The sequence below is a fragment of the Taeniopygia guttata genome, chromosome 3 (genome assembly GCF_048771995.1).
Source record: "Taeniopygia guttata chromosome 3, bTaeGut7.mat, whole genome shotgun sequence".
NCBI classification, from domain to species: Eukaryota; Metazoa; Chordata; class Aves; order Passeriformes; family Estrildidae; genus Taeniopygia; species Taeniopygia guttata.
In genome coordinates this window covers 98,858,948-98,874,512 of record NC_133027.1, presented here as the reverse complement: position 1 = coordinate 98,874,512, position 15,565 = coordinate 98,858,948, and the positions used below count along the sequence as shown (strand labels likewise).

The window sequence follows — 15,565 nt, the reverse complement described above, 5'->3', positions numbered from 1 at the left end:
TTCAGTAATGCCACTAAGATCCAGCACTTGAGAAATTTATGTATCTTTGAACAACCATGCTATAGCTTCTGTGATGATTCTTACGAATTCCAACAGGATGTGTATCTACCTCAGATTTATTCAAAGCATGACAAGAATTAAAAATACATATAGCTGGAAATGAACAGTATTTGACGTCTACTTCTCTCCTAGGCTTCTAGGATTTATTTCTCTGAAACTTTTCATCTAACCAATTTGGACTATAGCAAATAACACAGGCATTTACTCACAACATACCTGTAGTGGATCAAGAAGCTTCTCTGGAAGGGCCAGAAACATGGTTCTTACCTTGCTCTCAATGAATAAAAAGTAAAAAAGACTCCGCTTCAGTCTTTGAGACTGCAGTGAACTGCTGCAATATTGACCCTATTCATCTCATAGCATCATGATCCCGAAACCATATGACCACCACTAATTCCATGTCTTTTTGCTGTAGATGTATGCTTGTACAATGTCCACATGGGCCACAGGACATGGTGTGCATTTAAATCAGTATCTTCTAGTCACAGCAATGCAAGTTCTTAGTACTTAAGAATAAAGAGTATACTGCAAATAGTAAAATATTCCATCTTGGAACTATTGTTTTAAAAAAAATGAAATTACTCAGCTTCTTTAAATACTGACACAGCATTTCAAGTTTGTTGTTTTTTTTTTTTAATACTTCTTTCCCTAAAGCAAGAATGAACAAAAATTTGTATCACTTCCCATTATTTTTGTTTCAACATATCACTGCTCCTGTTATAAATTAAAGCCCTGGGTTTCCACAAGTAAGGAAACCAACTACACTTCAGACTGAAGCTCATCTTTTTGCCAGGTGACCACACCCACATTTACAGCTGCCACCATTAAAGCACAAAAGATTATTTAAGTTAAGTTTACCAGTAAGTTTGCAGTTAGCAAGCAACATGAATAGGTTTTATCATCTGTGGTAATACAAGTAGGACTTACAAAAGCAGCTCTGAATTCTACTTTAACCAACTAAAATGCTGACCTCAGTTCTGTAAAAACAAAACAGGACATACATTTGTTGGAAGATTTTCTTAACACCTTTTCTTTGTCACACCACCTTTAGGAGAGGCAGCAAGGGATTCTAGGCTGCTAATTGCATTCTATCCCATTAACGCTCATGAGCTGACCTGAAAAAACAGATCCAGACAGTTCTATGCTTTCTGTTCTGAATTCTGCTGTAGTCCTTCAAATTTACTCACATTCTATAGTTTCAAAAATATAGAGAAAAGCACATGCTATATTTTCTGGGTAATTTTTTTTTCTTTTTTATTTGGTGGGACTTCAGCACACGCATAAATGCTTTCCTGAATTGATGCCAATATGCTGTAAAATGACAATAACTTATGTACCACTTCTTAACATAACACTCTTGGTAAAGAAACTTGGAAAGTAGAAGTTTCTTCTCAAAAATAACCTCCAAAAATGTATAAAAATCACAACTGTCAAACATTTTTCAATTCAGCTTTACTAAATGAAAAGCTTCAAAACAAACCCTTTTATTACAAACTTCTAAAAAGGAATGCACCTAATAGTACAAATTAATGACTTCTAAATGGAGGATCAATATCTCATTGCATTTTACACAAAGAGCTAAAACCCCATTGCTGTAACAATACAGAAAAAGAGAAAGCTTTACAGATCAGGTTACCTGTCTGATTTGATGTTTTTAATAGACAATACATCTGGCTACAGCCATTTCAGAGTCTCAATCACAATCACTAAAAGTTGAGATTTTTAAAAAGGCAGTTTATGGCTTCCAAGTATTTACTACCATTCCATCAACACTGAAAACGTCTTTTAAAGGAGACATAACTAGTTGGCAATTATAAAGCAGCATTTTGATGTTGCTCTATATCATGACAGATTACTTTGATTAAATGATACGTATTATCTTACCTGATACATTCCAACTCCTATGTGCTTGGGCTCGATTTTCACTAGCTCAGCTAATGGGTCTTGGACTCGTCTAGCTATGGAAACTGAAAAACAGAATTAGAAAATAGCTATCACTTTTCTCTGAAAAACCTGAATCATGTGATTGCTTTTGCTAAGGTGTTTTGGGTCTTTTTACATCTTCTATGCATTTAATTTTAAACCTGGAAATAGTCAATACTATAACAGAATCCCTTTTCATTGTTAGACAAAGACATCACAAGTACATTAATCAAACTTTTTATTTGAATAATTCCAGCAGAGACCTAGGGACATTTTAAACTGCAATCATAACATTTAAGAAGTTTTTCTGAGTTACAGAGTTAATAAATAAAATGCTATACACTGTATTTTTTCCTTTGTACCCATACTAAATGCATATGTAACGTTTAACATTATACACTGTAAGAACCTTTAACCTGAAATCAAATATTATGAAACAAACATTAAAAAAAAAACCAGAGTATCTGTTCACGGACTTATTTACCCAATACAATATTTCTTAAGGTATGCATCAGATATTTATATATTTATCTATTTCAAGTATAAAATTCAATGTTCACCTTAAAAATGGTTCTTGGATTGTACTAATCTAAGCTGCACACCAAAACACGTCAATTTGCAATCTGTAACCCTTATAATCACATTCAGAAAAAACAAAAGCAATTGCCAACATTTCTGATGCCATTAAGAGTATATGGGACAAACCTCTGGTTTTCTAAATCCAAGTGCTGAATCAAGACTGCAGTTTTGAAGGCTACATTTATTGATAAATTCCTTACCCAAAAATCTCATATGAAAAAGTGTATTTCCAAACATCAATTCATAAACTTGGTCTGATTCTACAGATACTGGGTTGTATTCAGTACTTGCAATGGTGCTCCCTCCCACATATATGAAACTAGAAGAGTTCTATCTACCAATATTACATCTATAAAGTGTTTTGTTCTTCCTGACTTAAGACAAAACAGGTTAGCTGGCTTAGCAGCTCTTAGAACATTCATTCTACTTAGTGACGAAAACACTAATGAAAAACAAAATGTTTAGAGGCATTCCAAATATCTTCCCCAATAAGGACCAACGATCCTAAAAAAAAAAAACCAAACAAACAAGCAAAATCCTAAACCCCAAGAATCCTACAAATAGCAAAACCCAAAAGAAAAAAAACAAAAACAAAACAAAAACATTACAACTCAATAAAAACTAAAACCAAAACAAACCCCTCCAAAAATAAAAAAACCCAAACATAACAATGCTTGACCTTGTTGCCAAGGCTGTTTGCACTTGTGCAAGAATAAGAAAAGTGGGACCAAAGAAAGCTGATGGCCTTACATATGCCCAGTGCTTCGGTCAACAACACCACACTATGCTAAAACAGGAATACTGGAAGTATATCTGGTGTTCACCATCTGATTTCACACATACACACATGTGTATGAAAACATTAATATGGTTATAATTATCATATATAAAAAATAACCTATAAGTCCCTTTACTGGATCACAGAAGTAATGTATTCATTCACAGAGGTGTTTAGGTTGGACACACCTCTGGAGAACATGGGCTGCCTTGTCTAACACCCCTGCTGAAACAGGGTTTGCTACAGCAGGTTGCCCCAGATTATCTGCAGCTGGGTGGAGACTTCACAATTTGTCTGGTCAATCCATTCCAATGTTGGGCCACCCTAACAATAGATAAATAGTTTCTTGTGTCCAGATTGAAATTGCTGTGTTACAATCTGTGTCCATTGCCTCTTGTCCTAACAGTGGGCTTTACTGAGAAAGGTCTGCTGCTCTCCTTCATTCCCTCCCCCATGAGGTACTTAAAAACCTTTTCAAGATCCCCCTGAGCCTCCTCCAGGCTGAGCATTTCCAGTTTTCTTGGTTTTCCCTTGCATGAAAGGTGCCCCAGTCCGTAATCATCCTTGCAACCTTTAATTAGCAACCATCAGTACTGAAGGATGTTAAAGGCTTCACAGAATTTCAGAAAAGGACTTGACTAAACATTTGTACTTGAAGCCAAAACAGTAGCCAGAGATATGCAGGCTCCTCAAACCACAACTGCAAAGTTTATCAATTAAATGCTGCACTAGAGACTTCACTTTTAAAGATTTGCACTGTTAAATGCACAGTTAACATGAAGTTCACTGCTCGGTCATGCAAGACTTTTCATATCCTTTAATATCCATTTTAACATGCTGACAAAGGCAGTTTGCTAGCTAGGATCAGAAAGCACTGTGCTGGTGATATGTGATATACCTGCATCTCTGATAGAGAAGTTCTGAATTCAAAGACAATCACATATGCCTTTTTGGAAAAAAAAATCCACAAAAAGTTAATCAGTGTAAGTACACCAGTTATAATTTACACAAGTATAGCTCACTGCCAAAATGCTTTGCTATAACAATAATTCATATTAATTACTTTGAAATACTAGTCACTCACCACCCAACAAACAAAAGTGAAACAAAACACCAATGAAAGTAGTATTGATCCAAACCAGGAAACACTTACAATGATGTATTTCTTCTGAATACACTGATGCCCATGTATAGAGGCTATATTTGTCCTTCAGTAACCATCATTAAACTCAGCTTCTTTAATACCCACAGTGTTTTAGAGAATTTTTTTTAGTTCTACCTAATTGCAAAACATATTTAAAAAGTTACATTTTAAATAAGCTGAGAGCAAATACCTCTCACTGTCCACATCTCCACCACATATTTTAAAAATAAGACAACTATATGGATATGTTGATGGAGGAATTTTCCAGTCATAGCTTTCACTTGGGAATCTTCAATTAAAAAGTAAAATATAGACTCTTTTAATCATATTAGCTTGGTGGACAATGCTGTCATATTCCTAGGAGACTTCCAGTGGAGGCATAGGACCTGATCCAGCAAAGCACTTCAGCACAGATGCATGTCAGAATTCCCACTGGAACAAGCAAAACTATTCACACGCCTAAAGTTACAGAGACATTTAAGTGCTTTTCTGGATCAGGCCTAATAGTTACAATATTGAAGCAGGAAGATCAGCTGACAGCCAGTTCCACAATTCAGGGATGCAGCTCCTATGGTCAATACCAGCAGGAGAGCTGACCTGCCTAACTCCCACTAAAGCCACAGTTTCACTCAAAAACTTTTCCAATTAATAAATAAAAGAGAGCAGAGTAGGAAAAATGAAAGAGTTGTCCACATCTCTCTAGGCAGAAATTCAGTCAAGATTAGCATCTACTGCCTCTTGTATAGGCAAACCCATTTATTTGTTGCTGGAGTAGTTGCACACTGCAATAGGATCTTTTCTGGGGGCAATGAGGCTCCACTCTGGCCATTTGATCCAAGTGGCAGGACTCTCACAAAGCAGGTAGAGTACTACTGAAACCATGAGGGCTCTGCAAGAAGAGGTCTACTACCATGGAACAGAGCTGATGATCTGGCATTTTCTTCTTAAAAACTATAGCAAGACTATAACATTTGTTTTTCCTTTTCAACTATTTTATACTGGGTACATTTTAGAAACCATGCATTTTTAGAACACTAACAATGAAACAAGTAATGCATTCTTACTTCCGTAGATATAAAGGTATTCTTCACTTTTGCTCAAGCAAAAAAGATTACATTATATTATGACATACAGGGAAAACCAGATTTCTCAAAAGTTATCAGCACGGCCACACATGAAAAGTTTGAGAGATTTATTAAAATATGCTAGTCTAAGTAAAATGTGAAAAAAACCCCTAATCAATATTAAACAAAGTATCAAAATCACAATGACATGACCCTCTATTAGAAAATCACCACAAGACTTGCACACTCCATAAATGCAAATCTTGGAGTTGTGAATTAGGATGAAAATATTATTGCAGCACTTGGAAAGGCAGTAACATACTATGCTGCCTTGCAATAAATTTATGTAAAATTTTAACACTTGAAGGGACAGAATGGTCTAGGTGGTCCTCTGGCTTCAATGTAGATGTACTTCACATCAAAGTGTAATGAGAAATAGATCACAGCGAGCATATTTACTGTAATCTGTCTTGTCTTTAGATAGGACATATTCTGCCATTTCATTAAAAAAGCAGTTTAACTGCTTGGAAGTCTCAATTCACTCCACACTTTGGTTACTCGACAAGACAAACCCAGCAGACAGTAATGTGTCAGTGATGAAGATGCCATTGTGGTGGAAAAAAAACATCCCTAAGAGTTGCTTGCACAGTTCATGCCAATCTCTGTGTCTGATCTTGACAGAAAGTGAGGAATTACATTAAAATGCTTTGTTTCCTAATGCTAATAAGCAAATATGCCCTCATTAACTAGCAAACATGCTAATTATGTGGCTACTCCTGTCTATAACATAAAATCCCTAATTTCAAATCAAGAAATTTAAAATTAAGACTATTTTCTTCAAATGTACATCACATAACTTTGTTTCTCTAGTAATTTCTATAGCAAGCAATAGCATTTTTCACACAAATCAGAGCAGAGTTTTCACTCAGGAACATTGATAATAGTTTTCAGACTAAAGACAGAAAAAATGTGCCACACTCAACAGTGAAGGGCCAAAACAACACAGCAACCTTACTATTTCTCTGCATGGTATCTATATAAGGGCCATGTCAGCTGCCAGCCCTAAAAAACAAGAATTAGTGCTAACTTCTTTGGCTACCTGCCTCCCTTCAGTAACAGAACAGGTCTAAAGCAATCATTAAGAACCAAATCAGACATGCAGACTATTTAGGGTCCAGGGGCAGCTGGAAATCTTGTCAACTAGATGAAATTTATTATGGCTTCAAGTATTGTGCCCACTTTGGGGGCAGGCTGCCAACTTCTTTGTTCAGACAACTACATATTGAAATATTCTCTTTTTGCATAGCTTTATGTAAGAGCCACACCATAAAACAAGAGCTTTAAGGCTTAGATAAAGAAAGCATGAAAATGAAGAATGCTTATGAGTAGAAGAACAAAACAGTTTCAATTTCTTTCAGTCACAGTGGCATTCAAATGTTGCTTAACACTGTAAGCAAAAAAAAACATTTTTGGCCAAAAGTCCAGGATGATGACATTCCTCCTTTTAAACACATCTTCACATAAGGATAAAAATATGTCTGAGTCAATAACTGTGACAGCTTAGCTACATGAGTGGGAACATTTGTCTTATGCTTTGAAAAAATGTAAATCTGCCAGATGTGAAAGCAGTCAATAGTTTTATAAATGCTTTACAAATAAATATAGGGCAACCACAAGCTATTAGGCTATGATGAGTTCAACTTCAATTTTGTCATAAATGAAAACATTCTGTATCTTTATTACAAAACCTCAGTATTTCTTTCTTGCTGAGACATGCTACTATAACATCCAAGTTACTCATCCACCCTCTTATTTCAAATACCCTTCACAACTCAAAAGTCGGGGTTGAAACTTCAATGTCAATAAATAAAAAAAAAAATCTCTAGGTAATTAGGGACTCACAAATGCTTAAGTAATTACTGACACTATATCATACCAGAGTAGATATGGAAACATTACAACTTTTAAAATCCTTATATAAAGCCTATTATTGTGTTCAAGATCAATTACTCTCCATAAGTATCTGCAATAATGTTTATGCAGTGATCGATTGTTCAGGTTTCCTGAGTCCTGGAAGCCTTCTATCCTGTTGACCTGAATTTCACCCTCCTTGCAAAGGATACAGTGAAACGTACAGTAGTCTTTTCATTAAGCATTCTTTCTCAGTAGGTCAGGATTTGTGACACAGTTTTGAATCCTCATATATCTTCTTGGTGGGTTTAAAGTATGCAATTTATTTTAAGCAACTGTTCAACAGCTGCATTTCATCCAAAGCTCTTCTGTAGCAAGTGAGCAGGTTTTTGTTTTAAAAAGGTTACATTTTAGTTTACTTTTAACTCCATAAAACTGATAATCTGTTATTTGCCTAAGATTAATGAAATAATGAATGACAATATTCTACTTATTTATTACCACGAAAAAAATCTTTAAAAGAGATGGGTTGAAGACAACAAGGAAGTTTGAAATATGTTTAAAGAGAAAAACTTGGACAAGTGAATATTATAATGCAGCTTTTTAAAGTCAATATTTTTTTCTTAGAAACACTCTCAAAAACACTTCTTCAGCATTAGTAATTCCTGTACCACAGAATAGTATCCAATTTATCCAAGATGAGATAGGGGACATACAAGCATTTAACTGAAGCCTCATGTGATTTTTGTCACAGATATGAGTTAGTCTCAGAAGCTGGTATAAACTCAAAAAAAAACCTGTTCAACTTAAAAGGTAGGTAACATCAATATCCTTTTCACATTCACACTGCTGATACTAACTGCATCCCTTGCTGTTGATTACTGTTACTGCTAAAAGTAAAAAAATACTTGAAGTTCTAATCTTCCAAGAGATAGTCATCTGCATCTTAGAAAAATGAGTCATTTGTATTAACAACAAATATTAACCTTTTGTAAGTGCCTGTAGTAAGAAAAGCAGCTTTGGCAAATAACACATCAAATCCCAGTTTTAAAAGGAAACCAAAACTCCTTGAATTGAAGAGCATCCTGGTACTGGTCATTCCTCTAGTTCCACATTTCAAGGGAACAATAGAGCCTTCAAAAGGAAATACACAGACACAACACATGCACAGAGTTACAACAGAAGGGGGAACGTGAATGGTTCTTGTAGCTCTTTTATGCTAAGGGAAAGCAGCTTGACCAGAGCACTTAAAATTTGCAGGTAGCAGGAGATCAAACTCCAGCTCACTCCTGAGCTCTACAGCTTCAGAGGAAATACAGTGCCAGTAAGCAGGATGTTAATACACCACCTCCCACATACCCTGAGGTTTACACAGGTTAGAAAACATTAGATTCTTGTCTAGAACAACAAGAATTCTACAAACATCTGTGTAAAAACCCATTAATGATTGTGCTACTGGTTTGGGGTAACTCAAGCCCATTTTTCTATTTCTCAATAACCTGGTGCAGGCACATGTTCATGCCCAACTGGGCAAGGCTTAGTCATTTCCAGACTATCTGCACTTAGGGACTGGTTTTTGATTTCCTGTAGAACCCACAGATTCCCTATAATTTCTGTTTAAATTGTAGAGCCTAGCCCACGCCTGGAGATAAGCTTCTGCTCAATAGCAGGAACTGGGTTCTATGGGGAGACAAGTAAAAAGACCCTCTTGTTCCTATTACTAATTACTTACATTACTATTATTAATTAAGAACTATTGCTATTACTATTATTTCAGTTTATTAATATTACTATCATTAACATGTTCTATCTTTAACATCTTACTGCTGTTCACCATCCTTCTCACTTCTAACCACTGCATGTTAATCACCAGTGTTCTCCATTCTTCCAAAAGTATAATTAAACTCATTTAAAATGCTACAGAATACAACAGATGAGATATGAAATAGGGTTTCATTTCATACTGCTCTAATTGCATGCTACCCAATTTAACATTGGGTTGACAAAATGTTTTGATGCATGAGAATTCAGTGCTTACTTTCCCTTCTGAAAACTTGTGGAACTTTCACCAATTCTCTCCAACTAGCTGTAGAAGAAAGCTCCCACTTAAGACAGCAGTGTGAACGTTCTAACCGTAGGACTCAATAAAACAATAAAGTTTTTGAAAAATGACCTTCTCTCCTGAGTAGCCAAAGGGGAGCAGTGCTCTTTTAAGAAGATGAAGAAATTAGCTCAAGTAGACATCCAGGCACTATGTCCCACACATCTAATCATCAAATTGTTTTACTTTCCCTAAGATAAAGTCAAAAGAAATTACATTTTTTCCAATCTCTACCTTCTAGTTGCTGGCCAGTATGACAGCTCTGAACTCTATGTCTCCAACAGGACCCCAGGGAATGAAAGCCTGTAGCATAACAGTCTCAAAGTCCTAACAAGCCCTCAAAGCCTACAAGGCTTTCCTTTGCAAGGAAAAGTGCAAGTGGTGTGCTGAACTTTGAGTGTACAATAATGCAATGTGTTCTGCCCTGTGGAGAGGAGACAGGCAGATGGGATTTGACAATGCTAAGGCAAGCTGTGCTGTGTGACCTTTGGCTCTCTCAGATTCTTCCTTATCCTCAGAAAACATCCCTTAGAAACAACACAGCCTCCATACTGGATCGTACCTGTGCATGCAGCATGAAACATGCTTGCCCTGTTAGTTTTCCAAATCTTCAAAAATAATAGCTCTAGGGAATATTTTATCTGCCTTTGTTGCTTTCCTAACTGGGTGAAACAACTATGTGGCCTTGCCAAAGTCCTAGTCCTTCATGTCCAAGAACAAAATGCACATTTCTTAGAGCTGTTACATTAGACAAGCCCAGGGATGCTGCTTTTCTTTCTGCATTTGAAGACAGAATTTCAAATTAAAAATCAAGTATTTATGACTGCATAAGGTATGAAAATAAAATAGAGAGGCTTAGCATAAGACCTCTTCTAACAAGTGGTTACACAGACGTGACATCTGAAAAACCAGCCCCTTTCTCCCCCTTTTATTTTACTTTTTAAGTAGTGAAAGAGAGAAAAAATTGCTTATTTGTTAGAGCAGTCATCTCAAAAGGAAAGGTAATTCATCAATTTAATGAAATGAAGACATTTCTCATTTATATAACTGAGTGTGTATTGAAACCAGAGTAAAATCCCAGCATGACTCCTGCTTCATAGCAATTCTCTACCATCAGGCCGCTGTTTCATTAGAATGAATCAGTTTCACCTGATTCTTAGTTATTAAGCAACATTTATTTCATTATGGCAGGAGGAGGAGAGGCAACAGAAAAAGAAATTCTTTGTGACCACAAGCCAAACAATTGGTACATCCTTTATCTTATACTATGGACAATAAAACTTCTACTAGCTGGCCATACCTTAAAAAGCTCCCAGGCATCCAGAAAATTTCACATTTCTGTGTGACAATCCTTCATCACGAGCTATATGTGCTTACACTTTCTATATATTTCACCTATTCCTCCAGACTTCCCCTTTTGTGTGGCCAAACTTGCTCAAGCCAACAAGCATTTGCAACAAGGGGGTGTAGAAGTGGAGAAACACAGAGAAGAAAAAAGAAAGCCTGGACGAGTATACATGTGGACACCTGTACTGACATTCTTAATTTCTCATCCCATAAAACTTATTTTTATTAGGAATACAGGCTCTGCACAACAAAACTTTAGGCAAAACCATATGGAACAGGATGAAGTGAAGCAATGACATCAACCTTTGGAAAATCACTGAATTCCAGGATTCACAGGCCCAGTGACAGCAACCAAAGCCAGGCTGGCACAGACTGTCCCTGAGCTCATCTGTCTGAGGGAGGAATGCCTGTCACTGCTGAGTTTTTCTTTTTTCTTCTACAAAGAATAACACACCAAGACAATCATCTCATGTGCTCTGGCAACGAAAGGTAACCCATGGTAAGTGAATTACTGTTAAAGTTGCAAGGCGAAGTACCATGCCCAGTAAACTGTTACTTAAAACTGCTTCTAAGAGAACTTGCATCCAGGCTTTGCATTGAAAAAGGCACAAATAAATCTCAATCACAGAGACCCAGAGCAATCCAGGAGACTTTACAGGCAAGTTCAAGTACATAACTCCTCCTTGAAGCTATCATGGAAAAAAACTAACCAAAGGCTAAACATGAAGTGGTGTACTGATGCTAGGTCAGGAAATAATTTTTTTTAAAAAGAAGCAAAAACCCCAGCAAATTAATGGAACAACCAAAAAAATACAAGTTTGACAGCTTTATGAAAACTCCACCAAATGAAACATTTTAACTGCTGTTTCAAGAGGGTGGCCAGAGGACACATGCCAGGGCAGAAATAGAACTGCAGTCATCCACCCAGCCTCACAGCTCCCTCATTACCAATACCTTACAGCCTCAGAGCTGGCAGCCACAGAGCCTTGCTAGAGCACATCTTAATAAACTTCACAAAGGTGATCAACACTTCCAGCATGCAAAGTACTCTTTTCATTATCTCCACTCTTCCCTACAAAACTTCCCACCCCAAATCTCAAGTGTGTCCTTGGGCAAAGTTTTTGAGAAGAAGAATTCAAAGAAGCCTTGCACTCCCTTCTCTGTCAGACTGCAATCATATTGCAGGTTCATCCAACACCCTGAACTCCAGCAGCTTGCTCTCTAGACAGAACCCTCCTAATCTGCTGCAGCTGAACTTCCTCAGCCTATCAAGTAGGAAATCCTTTTATTGCTCTGGCTATAAGCCTCTTATCTCCTAATTCTGTGAGGCTGAGAAATAGCTGTTCTGCTCATTAATCCTACAATGACTGTCAGAAGGGGATATATACCTTCTCACTCTACTCAAACACAAGTAACTAGGTTTCATCAAGCTCTTTACTATCTACTTAGCTGAGTCCCACTCCACAAGATTTTATAGGAATTGCAGTAGCAGTACAGAAGCTTCTGCACTTTCATGAAATATTCAGAACACTTTTAAAGTTGGAAAGACCTTATTTAATTCCCTGTAGTGTAGATAACAGAAAATTGTTTTTAAAAAGTAACTTTTTTTCTTTTTTAAGCAAGTGCAATTTTGGTGAAAAGTGCTGTATGGATGTTTATAGAGACTTTCTTCTACAGTTTATATATACACCACTGGTTTAAAAGAGATCTTTCTCAATCATTTATTACAAACTCATGTCATCCATGACCTTCAAAGATAGCTGAAAGGGAAAAAACACTAAAACAGTTGAGACCTTGGATTAACTAATACCTTTAATTAGCACCCCCCAAGAAATGTTGCTGGTTTTCCCCCTATATAGGGCATTTAGCCAAGGAGAAACTATCAAGTTAATTTTTCCATCAGGGCTGATAGCTTCTATTTTTTTTTCTCTAAAGCAAAAACTGATTACAAACAATTTCTAACCACTGCAAATATTACAGATATGAAAAAGTTCTCATACAACATGTATTATTTAATATTGTAGTTTTATGTACCCAATGGACAAACATAGGCCTATCTGTGTCATTCAAAAAACCTTCCATAAAGTTTTGTTGAGAAAAATGTTAAAGTGGCAAATAGCATTAAGATCACAGATATCTCACGTCAGCTGTACCTTTTATTTTAACTATAAATGTCACACATCATCATGCAGCTGTCAGCTTCCTTTAATGTACTAAATGCTATCATGTAAGCACAGAATCTGACATGATGTAAGACAACAATTAAAATAAAAAGTAAGTCAGCTTTGACACAATGTCACTTTTCTGTATGCTGCAAATTAAAGGAAAATTGAAACTATACAAGTAAGCTAGTCAAGCAAAAGGCTGAAAAAGCCTCAGACATCAGTTAATGTTTCCCTCTAATGTTATGTCCCATTTTTACCTTCAACTTCAAGAAAACATCCATAGCTTTAGCACAGCTAATTACAAATTGACACCAAAAGATGTCAGGAAGAAAGCCTAAAACATGCATGTTAAAACATGTGCAGCATGTTAAAATTGCTGTTGCTTTTAAAACCAGATGCAAAAGCACTTAAATTAAGGCTGAAGAAAATCCTAGTAATAATGGAGTGATTATGAGCTCTAGGTAATTAATATTTTAATTGATCATGTATTAAAAATTTTATTTAATTCACTATATTTGATGCACAACACTACATAAAAATGTCTGGAATATTGAAAAATTAGTTTTGGAGAAAATGAGAAACATGTAAACCTGGAAAGGCATAATGTTAATAACTACATTTCCTCCTTTTCAGTGTTTTTTGTTCATTTACCTCAACTTTAAAGCTACATTTAGTACATCAGCACCATAAAAAACTGTGGCCCAAGGGAAAGCTAGTGCTATCTGTCACAAATACAGAAATGTCACATGTAATATTTGCTCTGGCCATACCAGACACATTTAAAACCTCTGTGGCCCAGGGAAGAAATAGTTACAACGGAGTCTGTTCACAGACAGGGAAAAGGGAGTCAAGCAAAAAGAAGCTAAAGACCTCTCCTGCAAATGGAAGGGCTGATACAGACATTCCATGAACATTCCTGTAAAAACATTCACTTGAAACATCAAGTTAACACTTTCCCCTTTGTGGAAATAAGACGAAAGGGAAACGTGGGGAATTCTATAAAGTTTTACCCCTGAGTACCATGTCAGAATTCTTTTCTGCTGATCTATACCCTTCAAAGGATTTCCAGGCCAGTAACCTGCCAGAAAAACATTAAATTTAAGAATTATAATTTTGACTATAATAAAAGTTTATATATGAGTGCTGCTGCATTTTCCAATTTTCTAGATTTGATTATGACAGCAAACTGCAGAAAAACTAAGAAAAAAAACCCCCATAGGTAGATAAAAACAAATCCAGTAAGACATACAATTAGAAATATGTAAGTGAAGTAATACAAAAATAATTTCAAACCTGCCCTTACAGCTGTCTAAGAATAAAACAAATCCATGAGTAGAATTTGGACACAGATGGAGCTGCTAGGAATTTGATCTTTAAAGACTACTTTAACCAAACACTTAAAACTATAAAGTGGCAACACTTTCACATTTCCAATTGCTCTGTTAGACCTCAGTGACATTTATGCTGAAGTAGATAACTTTTTAAAAACAAAACCGAAACAGTATTTCTTGAAAACTGTATTCAGCCAATTGAAGACTCCAGTGATCACGACAATTGCACACTTGTAAATTATCTGCTGTAGTTTTACATTTTTCCAGCCTTTCAATGGTTTCATTATTGCTGGAGATATTTATGTACACACAGAGGAGAAGAGGGAAGGTCAAGCCCCTGTGAATATGGACATGTGCAACTGTGAAAGTTCATGCAATTCGTTGGTTCCATTCATCGCTATAAATTCTCCTGTACCAGCCTGCTGAAGGAATACATCCACAAGGATCTTTACATTACAGGCGTGAGCAGAAGGTGATGTCATTCACTTGCACACCTAGGACTTCAAATGTGAAATGACAGAATAATTAAGGTTTAGAAACAAAATATACAAACTGTTTTCCTACTTTTGGCTATTATTTTATTTAAGAATATAAACGAAACAGGCTGAGAATTGAGACTTGAGCTCCATGTTGAAATGTGATAAAATTAAATACTCTTCATACCTGCACTTCTTAGGTTAGGGTCTAGGTCTGGCATTTCCTTGGACGCCTCTGGACTGACACTGTAGATTGACGCTCCAGCTTCACTGACAATGCTGAAAAATAAAACAGCAAATATGCAAAACAGCACACAGCTGAAAAACATAAGTGGAAGGCTTTATAAGTGACTTAAGTGAACTTTTAGATTTTTTTTAAAGCCTCAGGTTTTGCATAGAACAAATGCTTAGAAAAGTAAGTCAGTACAAAGGAAAATATCTCCATTTAAGCGAAAACAGCCCTCCCTGACTTGCAACATTCATTCTTTATCAAGTCTGGCTTTACTATAAATACACACTGTGCATGATCTCAGTCCCTGTCTCAATCTTTACAAGAGGAAAGAAAATTAATCCAAGAAACAAGTGTAACCAGAAGTAAATAGGCAAACCGGCTTCCATAAAGAAAACTAAAACTACCTGACAATTTCATTAAAAACACCTACATTCTAAAGTCTAACATATCACTT

The 15,565-nt window shown here is 36.2% G+C and overlaps 1 protein-coding gene across 5 annotated transcripts in view; it reads right to left on the bottom strand.

Moving 5' to 3' along the window:
• Positions 1 to 15,565, bottom strand: part of SRBD1 (S1 RNA binding domain 1) — a 123,230-nt gene that overhangs the window by 47,323 nt on the left and 60,342 nt on the right. For all 5 annotated transcript variants that reach the window (XM_030268992.4, XM_030268994.4, XM_030268993.4 and 2 more), the window contains 2 exons: positions 15,067 to 15,158; positions 1,945 to 2,027 (listed from right to left, as the gene is read on the bottom strand). In XM_030268992.4, the coding sequence (XP_030124852.4) occupies positions 1,945 to 2,027; positions 15,067 to 15,158 (175 nt within the window). The remainder of the gene's footprint in view (positions 1 to 1,944; positions 2,028 to 15,066; positions 15,159 to 15,565) is intronic.